The sequence below is a fragment of the Trichosurus vulpecula genome, chromosome 2, assembly GCF_011100635.1.
Source record: "Trichosurus vulpecula isolate mTriVul1 chromosome 2, mTriVul1.pri, whole genome shotgun sequence".
Classification (NCBI taxonomy): Eukaryota; Metazoa; Chordata; class Mammalia; order Diprotodontia; family Phalangeridae; genus Trichosurus; species Trichosurus vulpecula.
The window spans coordinates 420,839,377-420,855,160 of record NC_050574.1 but is presented as its reverse complement, the minus strand read 5'-3'; the positions used below and the strand labels follow the sequence as shown (position 1 = coordinate 420,855,160).

The following is a 15,784-nucleotide window of genomic DNA, read 5'->3' as shown; positions in this document are numbered from 1 at the left end:
GCAAATTATATCAATCAATCAACAAGGGCTGGTTAAGCCTCTACTCAATGTCAGACACTGTGCTAGGCCTTGAAGACTGAAAAATGAAAAAAGAAAGAATCTCTACTCTCAAGGTATTTACATATTTATGTAGAACATAAGTACGTTGGATTTAGTGCATTGGACTTCGCACAGCTCTGCATCACTTAAATACTATTCACTTGCAAGTCATAACATCACCTTCTGACGTCATGATCCTCTTCAAGAACAAAGGACAAGTAACAAGCAATAATCTGTATTAGTAGGTCCCCCACTGGGTATCTAACTGGCCAGTTCTAGTTGGACAACACAGCTCTCTCCTTCCTTCCTTCCTTCCTTCTTCCCTTCCTTCTTCCCGCTTTTCCTTCTTTCTTTCTTTTGCTCTTTCCATCTTTGCTTCCTTCCCTTTGTCGTTCCTTCCCCCCTTCCCTTTTTCCTTCCTCTCCCTCCCTCCTCTCCCTCTGTCCACATACCTGTGGGTGCTCTATCCAAAGGAGTATAAATTTTGATTGCTGAAACCTCACAAGGTATCTTGGGGCTTATGGTTAGATTTCTTTTTTAAGGACCATGCCTTAAACCTAAGTCCCTCTGGCTTTCCTTGATCCCAGCCCATGCCTCATTTGGTCATTTTTAGGGCTCTGATAGCTCAGAGCCAGTGTAAATAGCAATTGTTTCTGTTTTGGCCACAAACCCTGAAGGTCTTTCCCTCCCAGATTAATTTTTTTTGACTCGGCAAAAGAGGCCATTCTTTGCCTGATTTCTTACCTAACCTTAAGCACTGAATAAATGTTGCCTCAGACAAAGTGAGACCCAAGAAAGATCTTAGCTTAAATGGCCAAGGTCTTCCACTGCATCCGGGGCCATCTCCAGTTATTCTGATCTATATCTTGCCACTGGACCCAGATGGCTCTGGAGGAGAGAGTGAGGCTGGTGACTCTGCACAGCCCTGCCTCACTTCAATGCAATGCCTTTGCAAGTCATAATATCACCTTCCAATTGTCAGGGTCCTCTTTGAGAACAAAGGACAAACAACAACAAGAAGGACATAGAGGCCTACCTAGGTGACCCAACAGATAGAATGTCAGGCCCAGAGTTAGGAAGACCTGAATTCAAATCCAGCCTCAGATACTTACTGGCTGTGTGACCCTGGACAAATCACTTAACCTCGTTTGCTTCAATTCCTTCATCTGTAAAGAGAGCTGGAAATGGACATGGTAAACCATGCCAGTATGTTTGCAAAAAAAAAAAAACTCCCAAAGAGGTCACAAAGAGTCAGACACAACTGAACAACAAAAATTACACATAGCATTTCAGTGGCTACAGAGCTGGCCTAAGAGTCAGGAGGACTAAGGTAGTGTCCTGCATCTGACACAGAGAGGTTATGTGACTCTGGCACACTTATCTATTCAGTGTGTGCCCTCAGGCAGCCCTCTAAGACTTTACATCGCAGAATAGGTGTCCTTCTACAGGTGCCCATGAAATCAACAGGTCCAGACCTCCCCCTCCTGCCCCTCCCCCAAAAGTCACCAATATTCCCTTGTGCTGCTACCACTAAATGATAATAAACTATTTTTAAAGGTGCAAAATTGTATTCATATTTTCATTGCGGTAGAGGAAGAACAACTCTCACACCTTACCTATCGCATACGAATGTCCTGTGCAGGTCCTAGAGGGAAGTGACAGAGAAATCTGATGCTAGCCGTGTGGATGTAATCAAAATTGCATAGTAAGCTAATTCTACCTCCAATCCTCTACCCCTCCAGAGCCTAGCAGAGTGTCTGGCACATAATAGATGCTTAATAAATGCATATTAACAGACTGACTGAATTAGTGCTTTCTATGATATTTTTTATCCTTTTTGCATTCTTCCCCTCATAGGAGCTCTGTTCCTTCCTTACTGTCCTGGTGGAAAGAATGGCAGTCAACTTCTCACTATAGTGTGAGTGACTTAATAGCTTATCATTTTCAAGGGCATTTATACTTCAAAAGAGGTCAAGGAGCAAAGATGAGTTTAATTCAAAATAATTCATCTTCTGGTACTAGAACCTCTAGGTGGAAAAGATATTTCTGAGTAGAGAAGCCTTCCTAGAGTCCCCTAAATCACACCATGTAAATGATCGCCTGTTCCATCGAAACGTAGGACTGGTCTTGTTTATTGGACTCCTGTTATGGAATTAAACGGGACTGGAAGAGTAGTTTCCCTTTCTCTTCTTCATCCCTCCTTCCATCACCTCCCAGATGTAAGAAACAGCTCTGCACTAGGCTGACTACCTTGCCCATGCTACCTGACTGTGCAGTGCTGGGAAAGTCTAACTGAGGAATGTTTGGGTGTGACCAGAAGCTGCCCCCAAGTATTTATGCAGCAATTCAACTCAATATAACATTTACTAAATGCCTACTATGTGAGAAATACTATACTGGGGTTGGGATACAGACACCAAAACAAAAGGATTCCTGCTCTCCAGGAACTCATGTTTTACCAGGTGTAGAATGCAATCGACTCTACCGTTGGCAAAGCCCCTGCCCCTGCTCTAATGAGGAGGAGTTTTTGTGGGCCCCTTAGCACTCTTAAGATTATAGATTTGGAGTCAGGAGGGACCTTAGAGGTCATGCTATATCACATCTATCTATCTATCCATCTAGCTATCTATCTATCTATCTATCTGTCTGTCTGTCTGTCTATTCTTCCATCCATCCATCCATCCATCCATCCATCCATCCATCCATCCATCCATCAATCTATGTATCTATCTATGTATCTATGTATCTATCTATCTATCTATCTATCTATCTGTCTGTCTGTCTGTCTGTCTGTCTATCCATCCATCCATCCATCCATCCATCCATCCATCAATCTATGTATCTATCTATGTATCTATGTATCTATGTATCTATCTATCTATCTATCTGTCTGTCTGTCTGTCTGTCTGTCCATCCATCCATCCATCCATCCATCCATCCATCTATCAATCTATGTATCTATGTATCTATCTATCTATCTATCTATCTGTCTGTTGTCTGTCTGTCTGTCCATCCATCCATCCATCCATCCATCCATCCATCTATCAATCTATGTATCTATGTATCTATCTATCTATCTATCTATCTGTCTGTCTGTCTGTCTGTCTGTCTGTCTATCCATCCATCCATCCATCCATCCATCCATCCATCCATCCATCAATCTATGTATCTATCAATCTATGTATCTATCTATGTATCTATGTATCTATCTATCTATCTATCTATCTATCTATCTATCTGTCTGTCTGTCTGTCTGTCCTTCCAACCATCCATCCATCCATCCATCCATCCATCCATCCATCCATCTATCAATCTATGTATCTATCTATGTATCTATCTATCTATCTGTCTGTCTGTTTGTCTGTCTGTCTGTCTGTCTGTCTATCTAACTACTTACCTACCTAGCTATCTATCTATCTCCCATCAAAGATACCAAGGTCATTCATTACAAACCTGGCCATCACTAATAGTATTGACTTTTGTCCTGCCACTAGACTTGATGAGTCTGAAAGAGAGAGTGAGGCTGATGACTGTGCAACTCTGTCTACTTAAATCCAATTCACTCCTAAGTCAAGACATCAGACATGATGTTATCTGTCCCCTTTGAAAATGGAGAATGACCAACAACAATAATGGAGGCTGCCCTTGATGTAGAGCCCTTCATGACGTCACCAATAAATGTTGGTGAACAATCTGCTAGGTATCTACTGTGGCCATAAAGGAGCTATATGAAACCTTGTTTCTGTCCATTGGGGGAGAGACTTAAAGCAAGGGTCTTTGGATTGTCACATTACTCATGTAGTGTGATTGGCCTGGAGAAATCTGAGTCCCAACCTGGTCACTGTAGTTTCAAGCAGTCACTTAACTCCTCTGGGCCTCAGATTCCAGATCTGTAAAATGGACTAGACCGGGGCTCTTAACTCTTTTTGTCTCATGGACCCCTCTGGCAGTCTGGCAAAGGCTACGGAACCCTTCTTAGAATAATGTTTTTGAATGCATTTAAAAAATAGAACAAGAAATAATCATAAAAAGTTTTAAATAAGCACATGGACTCCAGGTTAAGAACTTTTGAAATATATAATCTCTAAGCTCTCTCTCAATTTCAACAGCCTAAAAATCTGACCTAACCATCTTATTTTACTGGTCAGACAGTCATTCAGTCAGTAAGCACTTACTAACTGTTTACTAGGTTTGTGCTAAGAAAGGCAAAAATACTGCTCTTTGCTCTCTGAGAGCTCACATTCTAAGAGCGAAGACAATACACAAATAACTATATACATGCAAGTTACATACAGTGTAAATGGAAGGTGATCTCAGGAAGAAGGTACCAGCAATTGATGGGACTAGGAAAGGTCTCCTGTAGAAGAAGGATTTGGGCTGAGTCTTGAAAGAAGGAAGAGGGAAGAGGGGAGAGGAAGGGGGACAAGGGGGATGGAGGGGAGAGGCAGAGAGAGGGAGAAAGAGAGAACAAGAGAAAAAGAGAGAGAGGAAGGGGAGGGCGGAGAGAGTGGGAGGGAGGGAGGCAGAGAGAGAGAGAGGGAGGGAGGGAGGGAGGGAGGGAGAGAGAGAGAGAGAGAGAGAGAGAGAGAGAGAGAGAGCATTCCTCACATGGGGAACAACTAATGCAAAGATACAGTCAGGAAATAGAATGGATGTGAGCAGCCTCAAGAATCCCAGCGCAGCTAGATCGATCTTAGAGTATGTAGAGAGACTGGAAAGGAAGCAAGAAGCCATTATATGAAGGGTTTTAAAAGCAAAACAGAGAGTTTGTTTTGCCAGAACTTATACTAAAATTGGTCCACTACAGAGAGTATTAACTTGGCCCCTTTGGAAGGATGACATGCACATTCGTGAAACATCCCATATGCATTTTTTTAAAAGAACTAAACAGATGAATTTATATTTGATCCCGGAGGCAATCAGGAGCCACTGGAGTCATGGAGTAGAGGGGTGACATGGTAACCAAAGACCAGAAGAGGTTAAGTAATTTACCAAAGATCACATGGATCATAAGTAGCAAAACCAGGATTTGAACCCAGGTCTATCTGACTGCAGATTCAGTGCTCTTTCCATTGCATTATGAAGTGATGTATCTGAAGCAACATAATAAGTTTCCCCTTTGGACCTTAGCTGCCTGAGTCTGGGGGAAAAAAAGAGGTTTCTCTTGCACAGCTTGGACAAAGCATTTGTCTTATCTCTAACATCCATCCTTTCCTTTCTGTTCCCTCTTCCTACACTCCCCATACTCCCCTAGTTGGGGTCTTATCGTTTTGTGCCTGGTGTTATTGTTTTAGTCTCTTAATTGGTCTTCCTGCTCCCGGTCTCAGCCCTCTCTAATCCATTTTTCAATTCCTGCCAAGATAATCTTCCTAAGGCACAGACTTCACTTTCTGGCTCAAAAAGCTTAAGGGCTCCCCCTTGATTACAGATTTGTATTTGAGTCCAATGCTTTGGAATTCAAGGATCTCTATAACACGTCTCCAGTCTATCTTCCCAGGCAAATCATTTGTGGTTCCCTAAACTTGTCCTGGCCTTTCCCATCTCTGTGGTTTGTGAACACTATCCTTTATGCCTGAAATGCCCTTTCTGCTAATTGTCACTTTTTTCCCCTTCCAGTTCTGCCTCAGACACATTAGCTGTATGCCTTTGGCAAGGCATTTATTTTGTCACTTTCTTTTCTCTCATCTTTAAAATAGGAAGAATCATAGCACCCTCCTCACAGGAGTTGTGAGGATCAAATAAAATAATGTCTACAAAGCAATGGAGAGAGAGAAACGTATGGGGCCCAGGGGCTGGACCATATGGTTTGCTGTATGTCTTGGCACAGTTCCCTTCCTGGACTTTGCCCTGGGGTCCTAAAAGAGAGATGTGGGTAGAATGTAGCTAGCCTTACTCTCCTGAGCAGTGGGGGAAAAAAAGCAGGCATCTGGTTAGCTAAGCCTTCCTTCTGTTCCAGTGAAAATGCAAAATGAGGCTGACAGTGACACGCATTGTGAAGGAAATGAGCGAAATTAGGATCAATTCCATTAATGCCACGTCTTGGTTTTGCCAGCCCTGATTCAGAGGAGGTCAATGTAACAATACCTTTCTGAAGGGCTTTTAGCCACTGGCTTCGGCTCTCTTCATTTGATGCATAGACATAGAGAAGGCCGTCTTTATAGACAATCTGAAAAGAGAGAGAGAAAGCTGGTACTAGCAAATACGCTTATACTATGTATTACCCCGTGAAGGTCTGTGTACTTGTTACCTATGAGATTTCTCCGAGAAAGCCAGGTACTATAAAATACATACTAGCTTTGAAGGAGATTTACAAAACATCTAGAAATTTTTTTAATTCATAAAAAAATCTAAACTTTTTCAAGTTTTTATTTTACAAAGGTAATGTGATAACCTGATGCAAGCTATATTACTGATAATGTTTAGTCCATAAACATAAAAACCAACCAAACAACAAAACATATTGACAGCAGGAACACTGAAATTAGAGTCTGAGAGTTTGGATTTAAATCCAAGCACTACTTTTATTAGCTCTATGGTCTAAGCACCTCTACAGAGTCCTATTCTAATGCTTCATTATGCTATGAAGATGACCAGGAGTTCTCTAAGCAAAAGCTCTGTCAGATTCTGTCATTTTGGAGTAGATTGTAAGTGTCTTGATGGCAGGGGTTATTTATTTATTTGTTTGTTTATTTCTTTTCATCTTTGAGTCCTCAGTGCCTAGCATTGTGCCTGGAATATTTTAGGTAGTTAACAAATGCTCACTGAGTGATGGTTTGAGAAAGCTCTGAATATGGTCCCAGAAACAGTCCCTATTTTCTGACGATCCACCTTTCTAATTAAAGAGACTCTCATCTCTAGTAGGCAGGTGATTAATTCTTTTGGCACTATTATTTACGGAACCAAGAAAAACACAAAATGGTCCTTGGTCCTCTGAGTGTCTTTCCTGCAAATACAGTGATAGTGATGGCCCAGTGAAGAAAAAGTGGTCAGAGGGTGCTAAGAATCACATATTTTAGGCTATTTAACCTTTTCGTGTGTGTCAGGACCTTTTTGACAAGTGTGGTGAAGCCAATGGACCCCTTCTCAGAAAAGTGTTTTTAACTATATAAAATAAAACACACAGGAGAACAAAGGAAACCAACTATATTGAAGTATAGCTTTTAAGATATTAAAAAAAAAAACAAACAAGTTTATAGAACAGAAGTTGAGAGCCCCTGTAAAGGAACCGAGTCATAGTAGTCTTTAGTGTTCTCACTATAAATGAAACCAGAAGGAAGCTGGAGCTAAATGGGAGGAGGATTGTGAAGTTTTCCATGATGAATAAAATTAAGCAATTGGCAGGGCTGGGGCTTTCTGTACATTCAAAAGCAAGAAGAAACATCATTTCATGAAAGTTGATGACCATCACGATAAGATTTGTAAAAATGTCACTTTGAAGATCGTTGAACTTGTGTGCTAATATCTTTTACAGAAAACAAGGCAGGAGAAAAATCCTTTTACAGATACTTTTAGACTCTCCCAATGAAGTGAAAATGTTTTAATATTTCATTGTTGTCGTTCAGTGGTTTTAGTCATGTCTGACTCTTTGAGACCCCTTTTCTTTAATGCAAAGGTAGAGGCTGGTCTGAAAAAAAACTGCAAAAATTACAGGATCACAGAATTTGAGGGTTAAAAAGGACCTCAGTGGCCATTCTCATCCAACCCATACACTAAAGAAATTCCCACTCCACCATATCCAACAACTGGTCATATAATCTTTGGATAAAGACCTCCAAGGAGGAAAAACCCACTATTTCTCCAGTAAGCCCACTCCACTTTTGGAAAGGCATAATTGTTAGGAAGTTTGGCCTGATATCAAGCCTAAATTGATCTTTTTGAACCTTCCGTTTCTTGCCTACCTACCTACTGCCAAACAGAATGTGTCTAATACCCTCTTCCAGGTGACAACCCTTCAAACTCTTGAAGCCAGCTATCATATGACCTCTGAATCTTTTATCTTCAGGTCAGATGGATTTAGTTCCTTTAACTGATCTTGTTAGGGCATGGACTCAAGACTATTCACCATTCTAGTTGTCTTGTGGACATTCCAACTTATCAATGTCCTCCTTAAACCATGGCACCTGGAAATAAACACAATACTACAGATGATGTCTGATGAAGGCAGAGTACAGTGGGACTATCCTCTTCCTATTCCTGGAAGCTAGGCCTCTTTTAATGAAGCTAAAGACTTTTTGACTTGCAACCACACTGGTGTCATCATTTAGGAGGAGTTAGACAAATAAAATTATGAAAAGGGAATATCTGAATGGGCATATAAGCTAGTCTTATTTCAGTCTGCGTATAGTCAAACTACAGATTTATTAGAGCAAAAAAATCAAAGTCAATTAGAAAAAAAGAATAAAATAAGATGTAGAATGCAATGGAAGCTATTCCAAGCTGACTTATGCAAATAAACTATTAATTCCGAAATATGGGAAATGGACTATAGTGACCATATACATACAAGATAAAAGAACAGAACTTCCCTCAGTCTATTAGCATTTCCTATTTTTAAAGACATATTTATTTAATGCCATGATCTGACTATTACATTACATAAAAATATCTACACAAAATCCTATATTCAAATGCTTTATGTTTTCCACAAAAAAGAAACTAAAATAAACTGTTATACAGTGTCACAAATATATTTCTGGTGTGCTTTTTCCCCCTGCATGAAAAGCATTGTTAAAAACCTGTCGTTTTAAGAAGCAAGACCTTGACACCACTGTGCTTGGCTGAGTTCACAAGCCTTTTACAACCTCAGCTTCTCTGTTGCATTTCTGGCTCTGCTCTCCCAATAAGCTTTTTTTTTTCCTAATAGTAATTAAAGCCTTTTCCCATTGGTACAATTGTTTCTATCACTGGAACCACTATGGTTACCTTAGCTATGGGGCTTAGCAAAACATTGGCCCCCACCATAAGGCTAGAGTTTGAGACCAACATTTGAAGGATGATTGTTATAGTTGCCAAAATCATTGTAGCTTCCACCTCCTCCAAAGTTGGTCCCTTTATTGCCAAGTCTATTACAACCTTCTTCATATCTTCTGTATCCCCCACCACCATGACTGCCACCAAAACCACCACAAAGTTTTCACCAAGTTATCATTTCTACCAAAGCTGCCTCCATGGCTACCATCAAAGTCCCCAGAATACTTCGATCTCTTTGACTAAACGAAGCAGAGTCATTTCTTGCTTAGATAAAATTTTACTCCACGTTAGTGGCCATCCACAGTACAGTATTTTTGAATGACAATCATATGCACAAAATGATGGTTACAGAAAGTCACAAAAGCAGTTTGTCTTCTTGTCACTGCCTTGGTAAGTCATGTTTTTATAATCTCTTAGGTGGTGTTACTCAGGGACTTCCTGAATGCCACTCACACAGATCTTTTTCATAGTTAAATGGGTACCTGGTCCTTGTGAATGCTCTCTGGAGACAATCCTCTTTGATTTGACATTTCTGACATCAATTTTATGAGGTCTTTTATTTATAGCTACATCTACTTCTTCTGCTATAGCATAGATGACAAAACAAATACTCCTGGAACACTTGCTATTTAGATCTCTCATTAGCATATGGCCTATAAATGGGCCCTGTTCTCAGAATGGTTCCTTAGACTCTCATCTCTCATCTTGAGTTCAAGCCTCCAATGCAGAGCTTTCACAGCTGCTTCAGGCTCCTTTGGGACTCTGACTTCAACATGGCAAGAGGGGTGGCAGATATTTCAGGAACCCTTCTCCTAGGAAGGTCAACATTTCCTAAGGAGGTTGGACTCATGTGAATCATTCACCACAATAGGAAGACCAAAAGAGCCTAGGAACCTTTTTGGCCAGCAAACATTTGATCTCCTGGACTTATTAATACAAACTTTTCCCTGAAATAAAAGCCCTTATTAAACATCGATAGTATTCCAAAGATGTCTTATGACTTCAAATAATGTAATGCCATAGCCTTTGAAAATTAATGTTTCAGGTTTATCCAAAGATTAACAGAAAAATATGGTCAGGTTGAGTAGGTTTCAAAGTTTAAACTTTTTTTTTTTTTTGCAATTCATTACCAACAAAGAATCATGAAGGAGAAGCAGCAAGAAAGACATGAGAAAAAATGTAATTAGAAAAAGGAAACAGGCCAATAAAGCAGCATGAGCAAGAATTAGTTGGCATATAGCCCATGTGGTATCCATGCAATATCATGGATATCTTAAAGGAGCCTACCATGATGGGGGAGGTACTGAGGGTGGGAGAAGGAACTTCCTGTGAAGGATTTATTAGATAGCATGGACAAGAATAGTAAAAGACCAGAAGGTGCGGATGAGTTTGGGTCTTCATAGTTGAAACAAGTCCCCACATGGGTGACATCACAGAAACCTTAAAGTGGCATATAAGCCAAAGTGAACTTTGAAAAGTTTCACATTTTCATTTTTCTGGGTCTCAGTTTCTTTTTTTCTAAAACAATGATTTGAACTAGATAATCTCTATGTTCCTTTCTACCTTGAAAGCTTAGGTTATCACAGGATAAAAGACTAGTTCTCCTCTAGATGTAGTCAACCCTGATTTCTCTTATATATTTTTTCCTCCCCCCTCCTCTGCTAAAGCAATTTCTCTCATTTTAAATGTCTCATCCGACTTTGCTTTGGACCTCTCCTTTGCACTTATTACATATGCTTCTCCTAGCACCATACCCTGCCCTTAGCAAGTTAGTCAATATTTGTTTTTCAGGCTGAATTACAGCCACAACACCATTCCCATAGGCTACAGCAGGGATTCTTAACCTAGAGTTCACAGACCCCCAAGAGGTCCATGGATAGATTTCAGGGAGTCTATGAACTTAAATGGGGGGGGGACAGAAATAACATCATTACTTTTGCTAACCTCTAACTGAAATTTAGCATTTCCTTCAATTATGAATGTAGGCAATTAAACATTATACTGAGAAAGGGCCCATAGGATTCACCAGACTGCCAAAGGGTTATAGGATCAAAAGATAATGCCCCATAGATGATTCTCCAAATGTTTTTGTTTACCTCACTGTTTGAGTTTGCTTCCCTCGGGGAATTAATAACCAGCTCTCTGGAGGAAGAAAAATGTACCCACAACACACTTTTAAGTTCAGTCTGAATTATTAACATTTTCTTCATCATTTTCTTAAATCTAGACAATTAATAAAACAATACATCAAGCCCTGATTTGCAGTGTTTGATGATTTCTAAGTTATAAATGTTCACATTGAACACTTAACAATCAGCTCTCATGAACTGATTCAAGCTGACTCAAGCTCTCCCAGCCTCCCTGCACAAGAGTCGTGTTATTTCAGACTAGGAGATAGATAAAGAGACAGAACCTCCACAAATCCTTCCATAAATATTGAGTTTCAAGAAAAGACTTCTGTGAGTGGTTGGCTCCTGTCGTTCCTTTTTTTTTCATTACTGGTTGAGTAGAAAAAACATGGGTAACCCCCTAGGGTTCTCATTCCTCCTTCCTACTCCCAGCCAGGAAAATGCCTTCTCAGCCCAAATTTGAACATAATCCTCAATAAGCATCTTGCAGAGCCATCCCTGATTCCAGAAAACTTTATTTCAGAAGAGTAGAGAGAGAATTAATGATCTCTCTATCAGATTTCGTGCTGGACCTGACATTACCTGAAATGGATATTGTCTCTCCACAGGGGTTTGCTCCTCAAGATTCACTCTTTCAACACACCGAATTTTCTTAATGTCGATCGATCCTTTCTTGCTGCCTCTTTTCTAAATCCCAAAACAAAAATATACAATAGGTAGGTATGATTTATCGTTAGTGCAAAGAATATGAAACCAAGTTGTTTTTTTTTTTAATTACCATCATTATCACCTTATTCTCCTCAGCTTTTTCAATGTCAAGCAAAAGTATTCCTAGGACAAATCGCTAGTCTTCTAATATATTTTATATTTAGTGATCTGCGGACTATTGTGCAAGTGAATAAAATAACTATTTTTTAAAAAATTGAATAAAAGTACTGAGAGATGAGCTTCTCTTCTGTAGGCTCACTGAAAGCAGCTTTGGGGCAGCTCCAGTAATAGGATAACAGGAACGATATGGACCTTATCCTGTTCCCACATGGTTTTAGGTCTTCCACTAAATTTCCGTATTTCAAAAGCTTTTCATTCTTCACAGTTTGGAGATGACGAAAATGATGAGGACAATGATGGTGGTGGTTACTATTACTATTGTAACTATTTTTGTTTTTGCTAATTAAATAGATCCCCTCCTAATAAGTCAAAAAATTCTTCCCAATCTAAAAGACATTCTAGATTTGGGCACGTTTCATATAGAAAGGACAAATGCAAGTGAGTAAAACTATGTAACAAACAGAAAAGAATAGATTTTTTTCCTATGATTTTTTTGAAAGGAGTCCATACCAAAATGTGCTTAAACCTACAAGTGTACAGGCAAATGGACTGCTGTCGGCATCTATGATTGAACTGACTTGATGAAGCCGATATTGAATTGTTCAACAACTCTTTTTACAAAATGGTGTAATTTACAACACTAGGAAAAATTATTTTGAAAAAAGGTATATTTCATGCTATTATGGACAGTAATAGAGAAGAACAAAGGGGTAGATAATTCAAATACGCATTATATTTGGCTGTAGAATATATTTTGGATTTGAATGTGTGTGTTTGTATATGTGTGTGCGTGTGTGCATGTGTGTGTGTGTGACATTCTGGGATTGCATTTAAATAAAATAATACATAGTGAATGGGCTGACAAGAAGCTGGGAAATGGTGTACTTTCCCTTTTCCTCTTCCCTTTGCATCCGCTCTAGGCTGGGAATTAAGCCTTTTGAACCTCCCCACCCCTACAGAACTGCCCACTCTTGAGAGTTCCTTGAACCAACTCAATTCAATTAAATAAGCATTTTCTTGAAGTACTAGTTTCAAGAGGGTTTCAAAAGGCTTCCCTGATGTGAGAAAAGCAGCAAAAAATATATATGAGATGTCCACATCAATTAAGTCATCAGTGAAGTAGCTAATCTATTAAGTTGGTGATAAGAATTGACAGAGAGAAAACTGTAAGTTTCCAACAAAGTAATTAAACAGCAGTCAATACATTTAGAAAATTTTAACCCAGTAGTTAATCTACCTACAAGAATCAACAGTTAACGCCACAAATATAAGCATTACAATCCTCTCATCTTGACATTCATATACCTTAGTGGTTGTATCATTTTAAATTATGAAAGAATAGGCAATATTGTGATTAAATATAGTTCTGATAAGGAGAAATTAAATAGAATTTTAGGACAAGAGAATCACAGATCTAGCACTGTAAGAAGTCTCAGGGTCTGTCTTGTCCAACTTCTTCATTTTACAGTTGAAAAAACTGAGTCCCAGATAGGTTATATGTCTTTCCCAACATCTCAGAGGTGCCAGAGATGGGATTTAAACCCAGTTCTGCCTCTAGAGCCAAAATTCTTTCCACTCTAAAATAATATAGTAAAGAAATTTTGAGATTATCTTTACTGTGTAGATTAAGAAATTTGACAATCTACCTAGTACCCAATACCTAAGGATGACACTTCAGCTAATCAAAAATAAAGTAAAATCATTTTTTAAAAATGTAGAAAGAAAAGCTTACCATCTTATCATATTCATAGTAGGAGAGGTTTGTTTTTGTCAGGACAAAAAGTCTTTCCTTGTAATTGTTTGGCGACATTTTCTTCTTTTGTTGTGACTTCTTTAGGAGAAGTTCTTCTAAGATGGTTTTTTTGTCCATCTCATCATCCTGAAGAAATGTGAAATCATTTAAAATAGCATTAATTAAAATCTAGCCATGGTCTACTTTAACCTTCATAGTGTTTTTTTTCCTTCCTATACGTTTCTCTTTCAAAGGTGCTTTTATGAGAACCATTTAAATATTAAAATATGTTAATATTTATTATAGTTCCTAGTTTTTTATGTGTTATTCTCTGTGATGTAAGGCCTATGATCTAGGGAATTCCCAGTGAAACAAATTCCTCTTTCAAAGCATTTCAATATTCATATTCTCTCTCTCTCTCTCTCTCTCTCTCTCTCTCTCTGTCTCTCTCTCTCACTCTCTATTAATATATATGTGTATATATACATAAACATATTATATGTAAATATATATATATATATACTTAGATATGTATACACATATACATGGGTGGCCAGATGGCACAGTGTATAGAGTACCTGCCCTGGAGTCAGGAAGAACTGAGTTCAAATTCAGCCTCAGACACTTACTAGCTGTATGACCCTGGGCAAGTTATTTAACCCTGTTTGCTTCAGTTTTCTCATCTGTAAAATGAGCTAGAGAAGGAAATGGCAAACCACTCCAGGATCTTTGCCAAGAAAACCCCAAATGCAGTCTTGAAGAGTCAGATATGACAGAAACAAATCAACAACAACAAAAACGCATACATACACACATATAAAATATATGTCTACAATAGAATACCTACGTAAGTACCTCTGCTACAGTACTGAATAATTTCCAAGTAGACAAATATTTTTGGTATTAGGTAAAGAAGTATCAGACAATCTCTGCTTTTTAATTCATACAAATATATTGATAGATATTAAATCCATCATAGAACTATTAAATTATCTGTTGCATACTCTAGATCAAGGATTCTTAACCTAGTATCTGTGAATTTGGTTTATTTTTTAAAATATTTTGATAAGTGTATTTCAAGGTAATTTGTTTTCTTTGAAATCACATAGATTTGAGAGGCCCTTGGCAGCCATCTAGTCTAACCCAGACCTTCAAAGGAAGCCCCCATTCTCCTTGAATAGATAAATTATAAATCCAGCCTATAATTGAAGGCCTCCAACGAAGGGAAAACCATTAACTCCCGCGGCAGCCTATTTCTTTTGGGGGCAGTTCTGATTACTAATCCTTATTGTTAAATAATAAGACTTTGCCAGCAATGTGGTACCAGTTCAATAATTTAACCTGGATTATCCTGAATTGAAACTGATACAAATGACTTAATCCACCACCATTTATCTGAATGTTTTGACCAAGAATAACAATGCTGGTTTTGCAGACATGACCTGATTTTCATTTACAGGAACAAGCCTTTTTATGTTAATGTTTCTTCTTGCATTATTTCCAGATTCCTTAGAAAGAATTAAGAGCATTAAGCACATTGTGTAGATCCAATTTAAAGCCCAAACTAGCACCAAATTAGATAATTTGTGTGAAAGAGCTGTGAGAAGTACAAAAGCAAAGGATTAATAGGGTAGTTGTCATAACTCAAGAAAATTCCTTGTTTTTACAAACTAGGACCCTAACACACTAACATATTCGAATCTAGACCTAACTTTTTATGCCTCTAGCAATCTGGTAAAGTCTATGGGCCCTTCCACAGAACGCATTAAATGCATAAAATAAAATAGACAAGATTTCAAAGGAAACCAATTACATTGAAATACACTTAAAATATTTTTTTAAAATAAATAAACCAAATTCACAGACAACAGTTAAGAATCCTTGATCTAGAGTATAAAGCAATAATTTTTCAAGTGTTCCTTTAAAGTAAACTTTTCTATTCTCTTGCTTGACCAACTTTTACATCTTGAAAGTTAAATAACTCAAACTGTTCCATCAATCAAGACTGATTCAGGACAGATGAGAACTTGAAAGATTCTGACATCAAACTTTCAGTCTAGGTAAAGAAAAAGTACCAAACAATGAA

At 38.5% G+C, this 15,784-nt stretch overlaps 1 protein-coding gene and 1 non-coding gene across 2 annotated transcripts in view; one reads left to right on the top strand and one right to left on the bottom strand.

Moving 5' to 3' along the window:
* The window catches only part of BMX (BMX non-receptor tyrosine kinase), a 62,234-nt gene extending 48,389 nt beyond the window's left edge, over positions 1-13,845 (bottom strand). The window contains exons 1-3 of the mRNA XM_036745560.1: positions 13,699-13,845; positions 11,721-11,825; positions 6,124-6,205 (exon numbers count right to left, since the gene is read on the bottom strand). Of these exons, the coding sequence (XP_036601455.1) occupies positions 6,124-6,205; positions 11,721-11,825; positions 13,699-13,836 (325 nt within the window). The 5' untranslated portion in view covers positions 13,837-13,845. The remainder of the gene's footprint in view (positions 1-6,123; positions 6,206-11,720; positions 11,826-13,698) is intronic.
* On the top strand, positions 4,805-4,909 carry LOC118840517. Its single transcript, XR_005009704.1, has one exon. It is a non-coding gene; the product is annotated as a U6 spliceosomal RNA (small nuclear RNA).
* Positions 13,846-15,784: the final 1,939 nt, after the last annotated feature.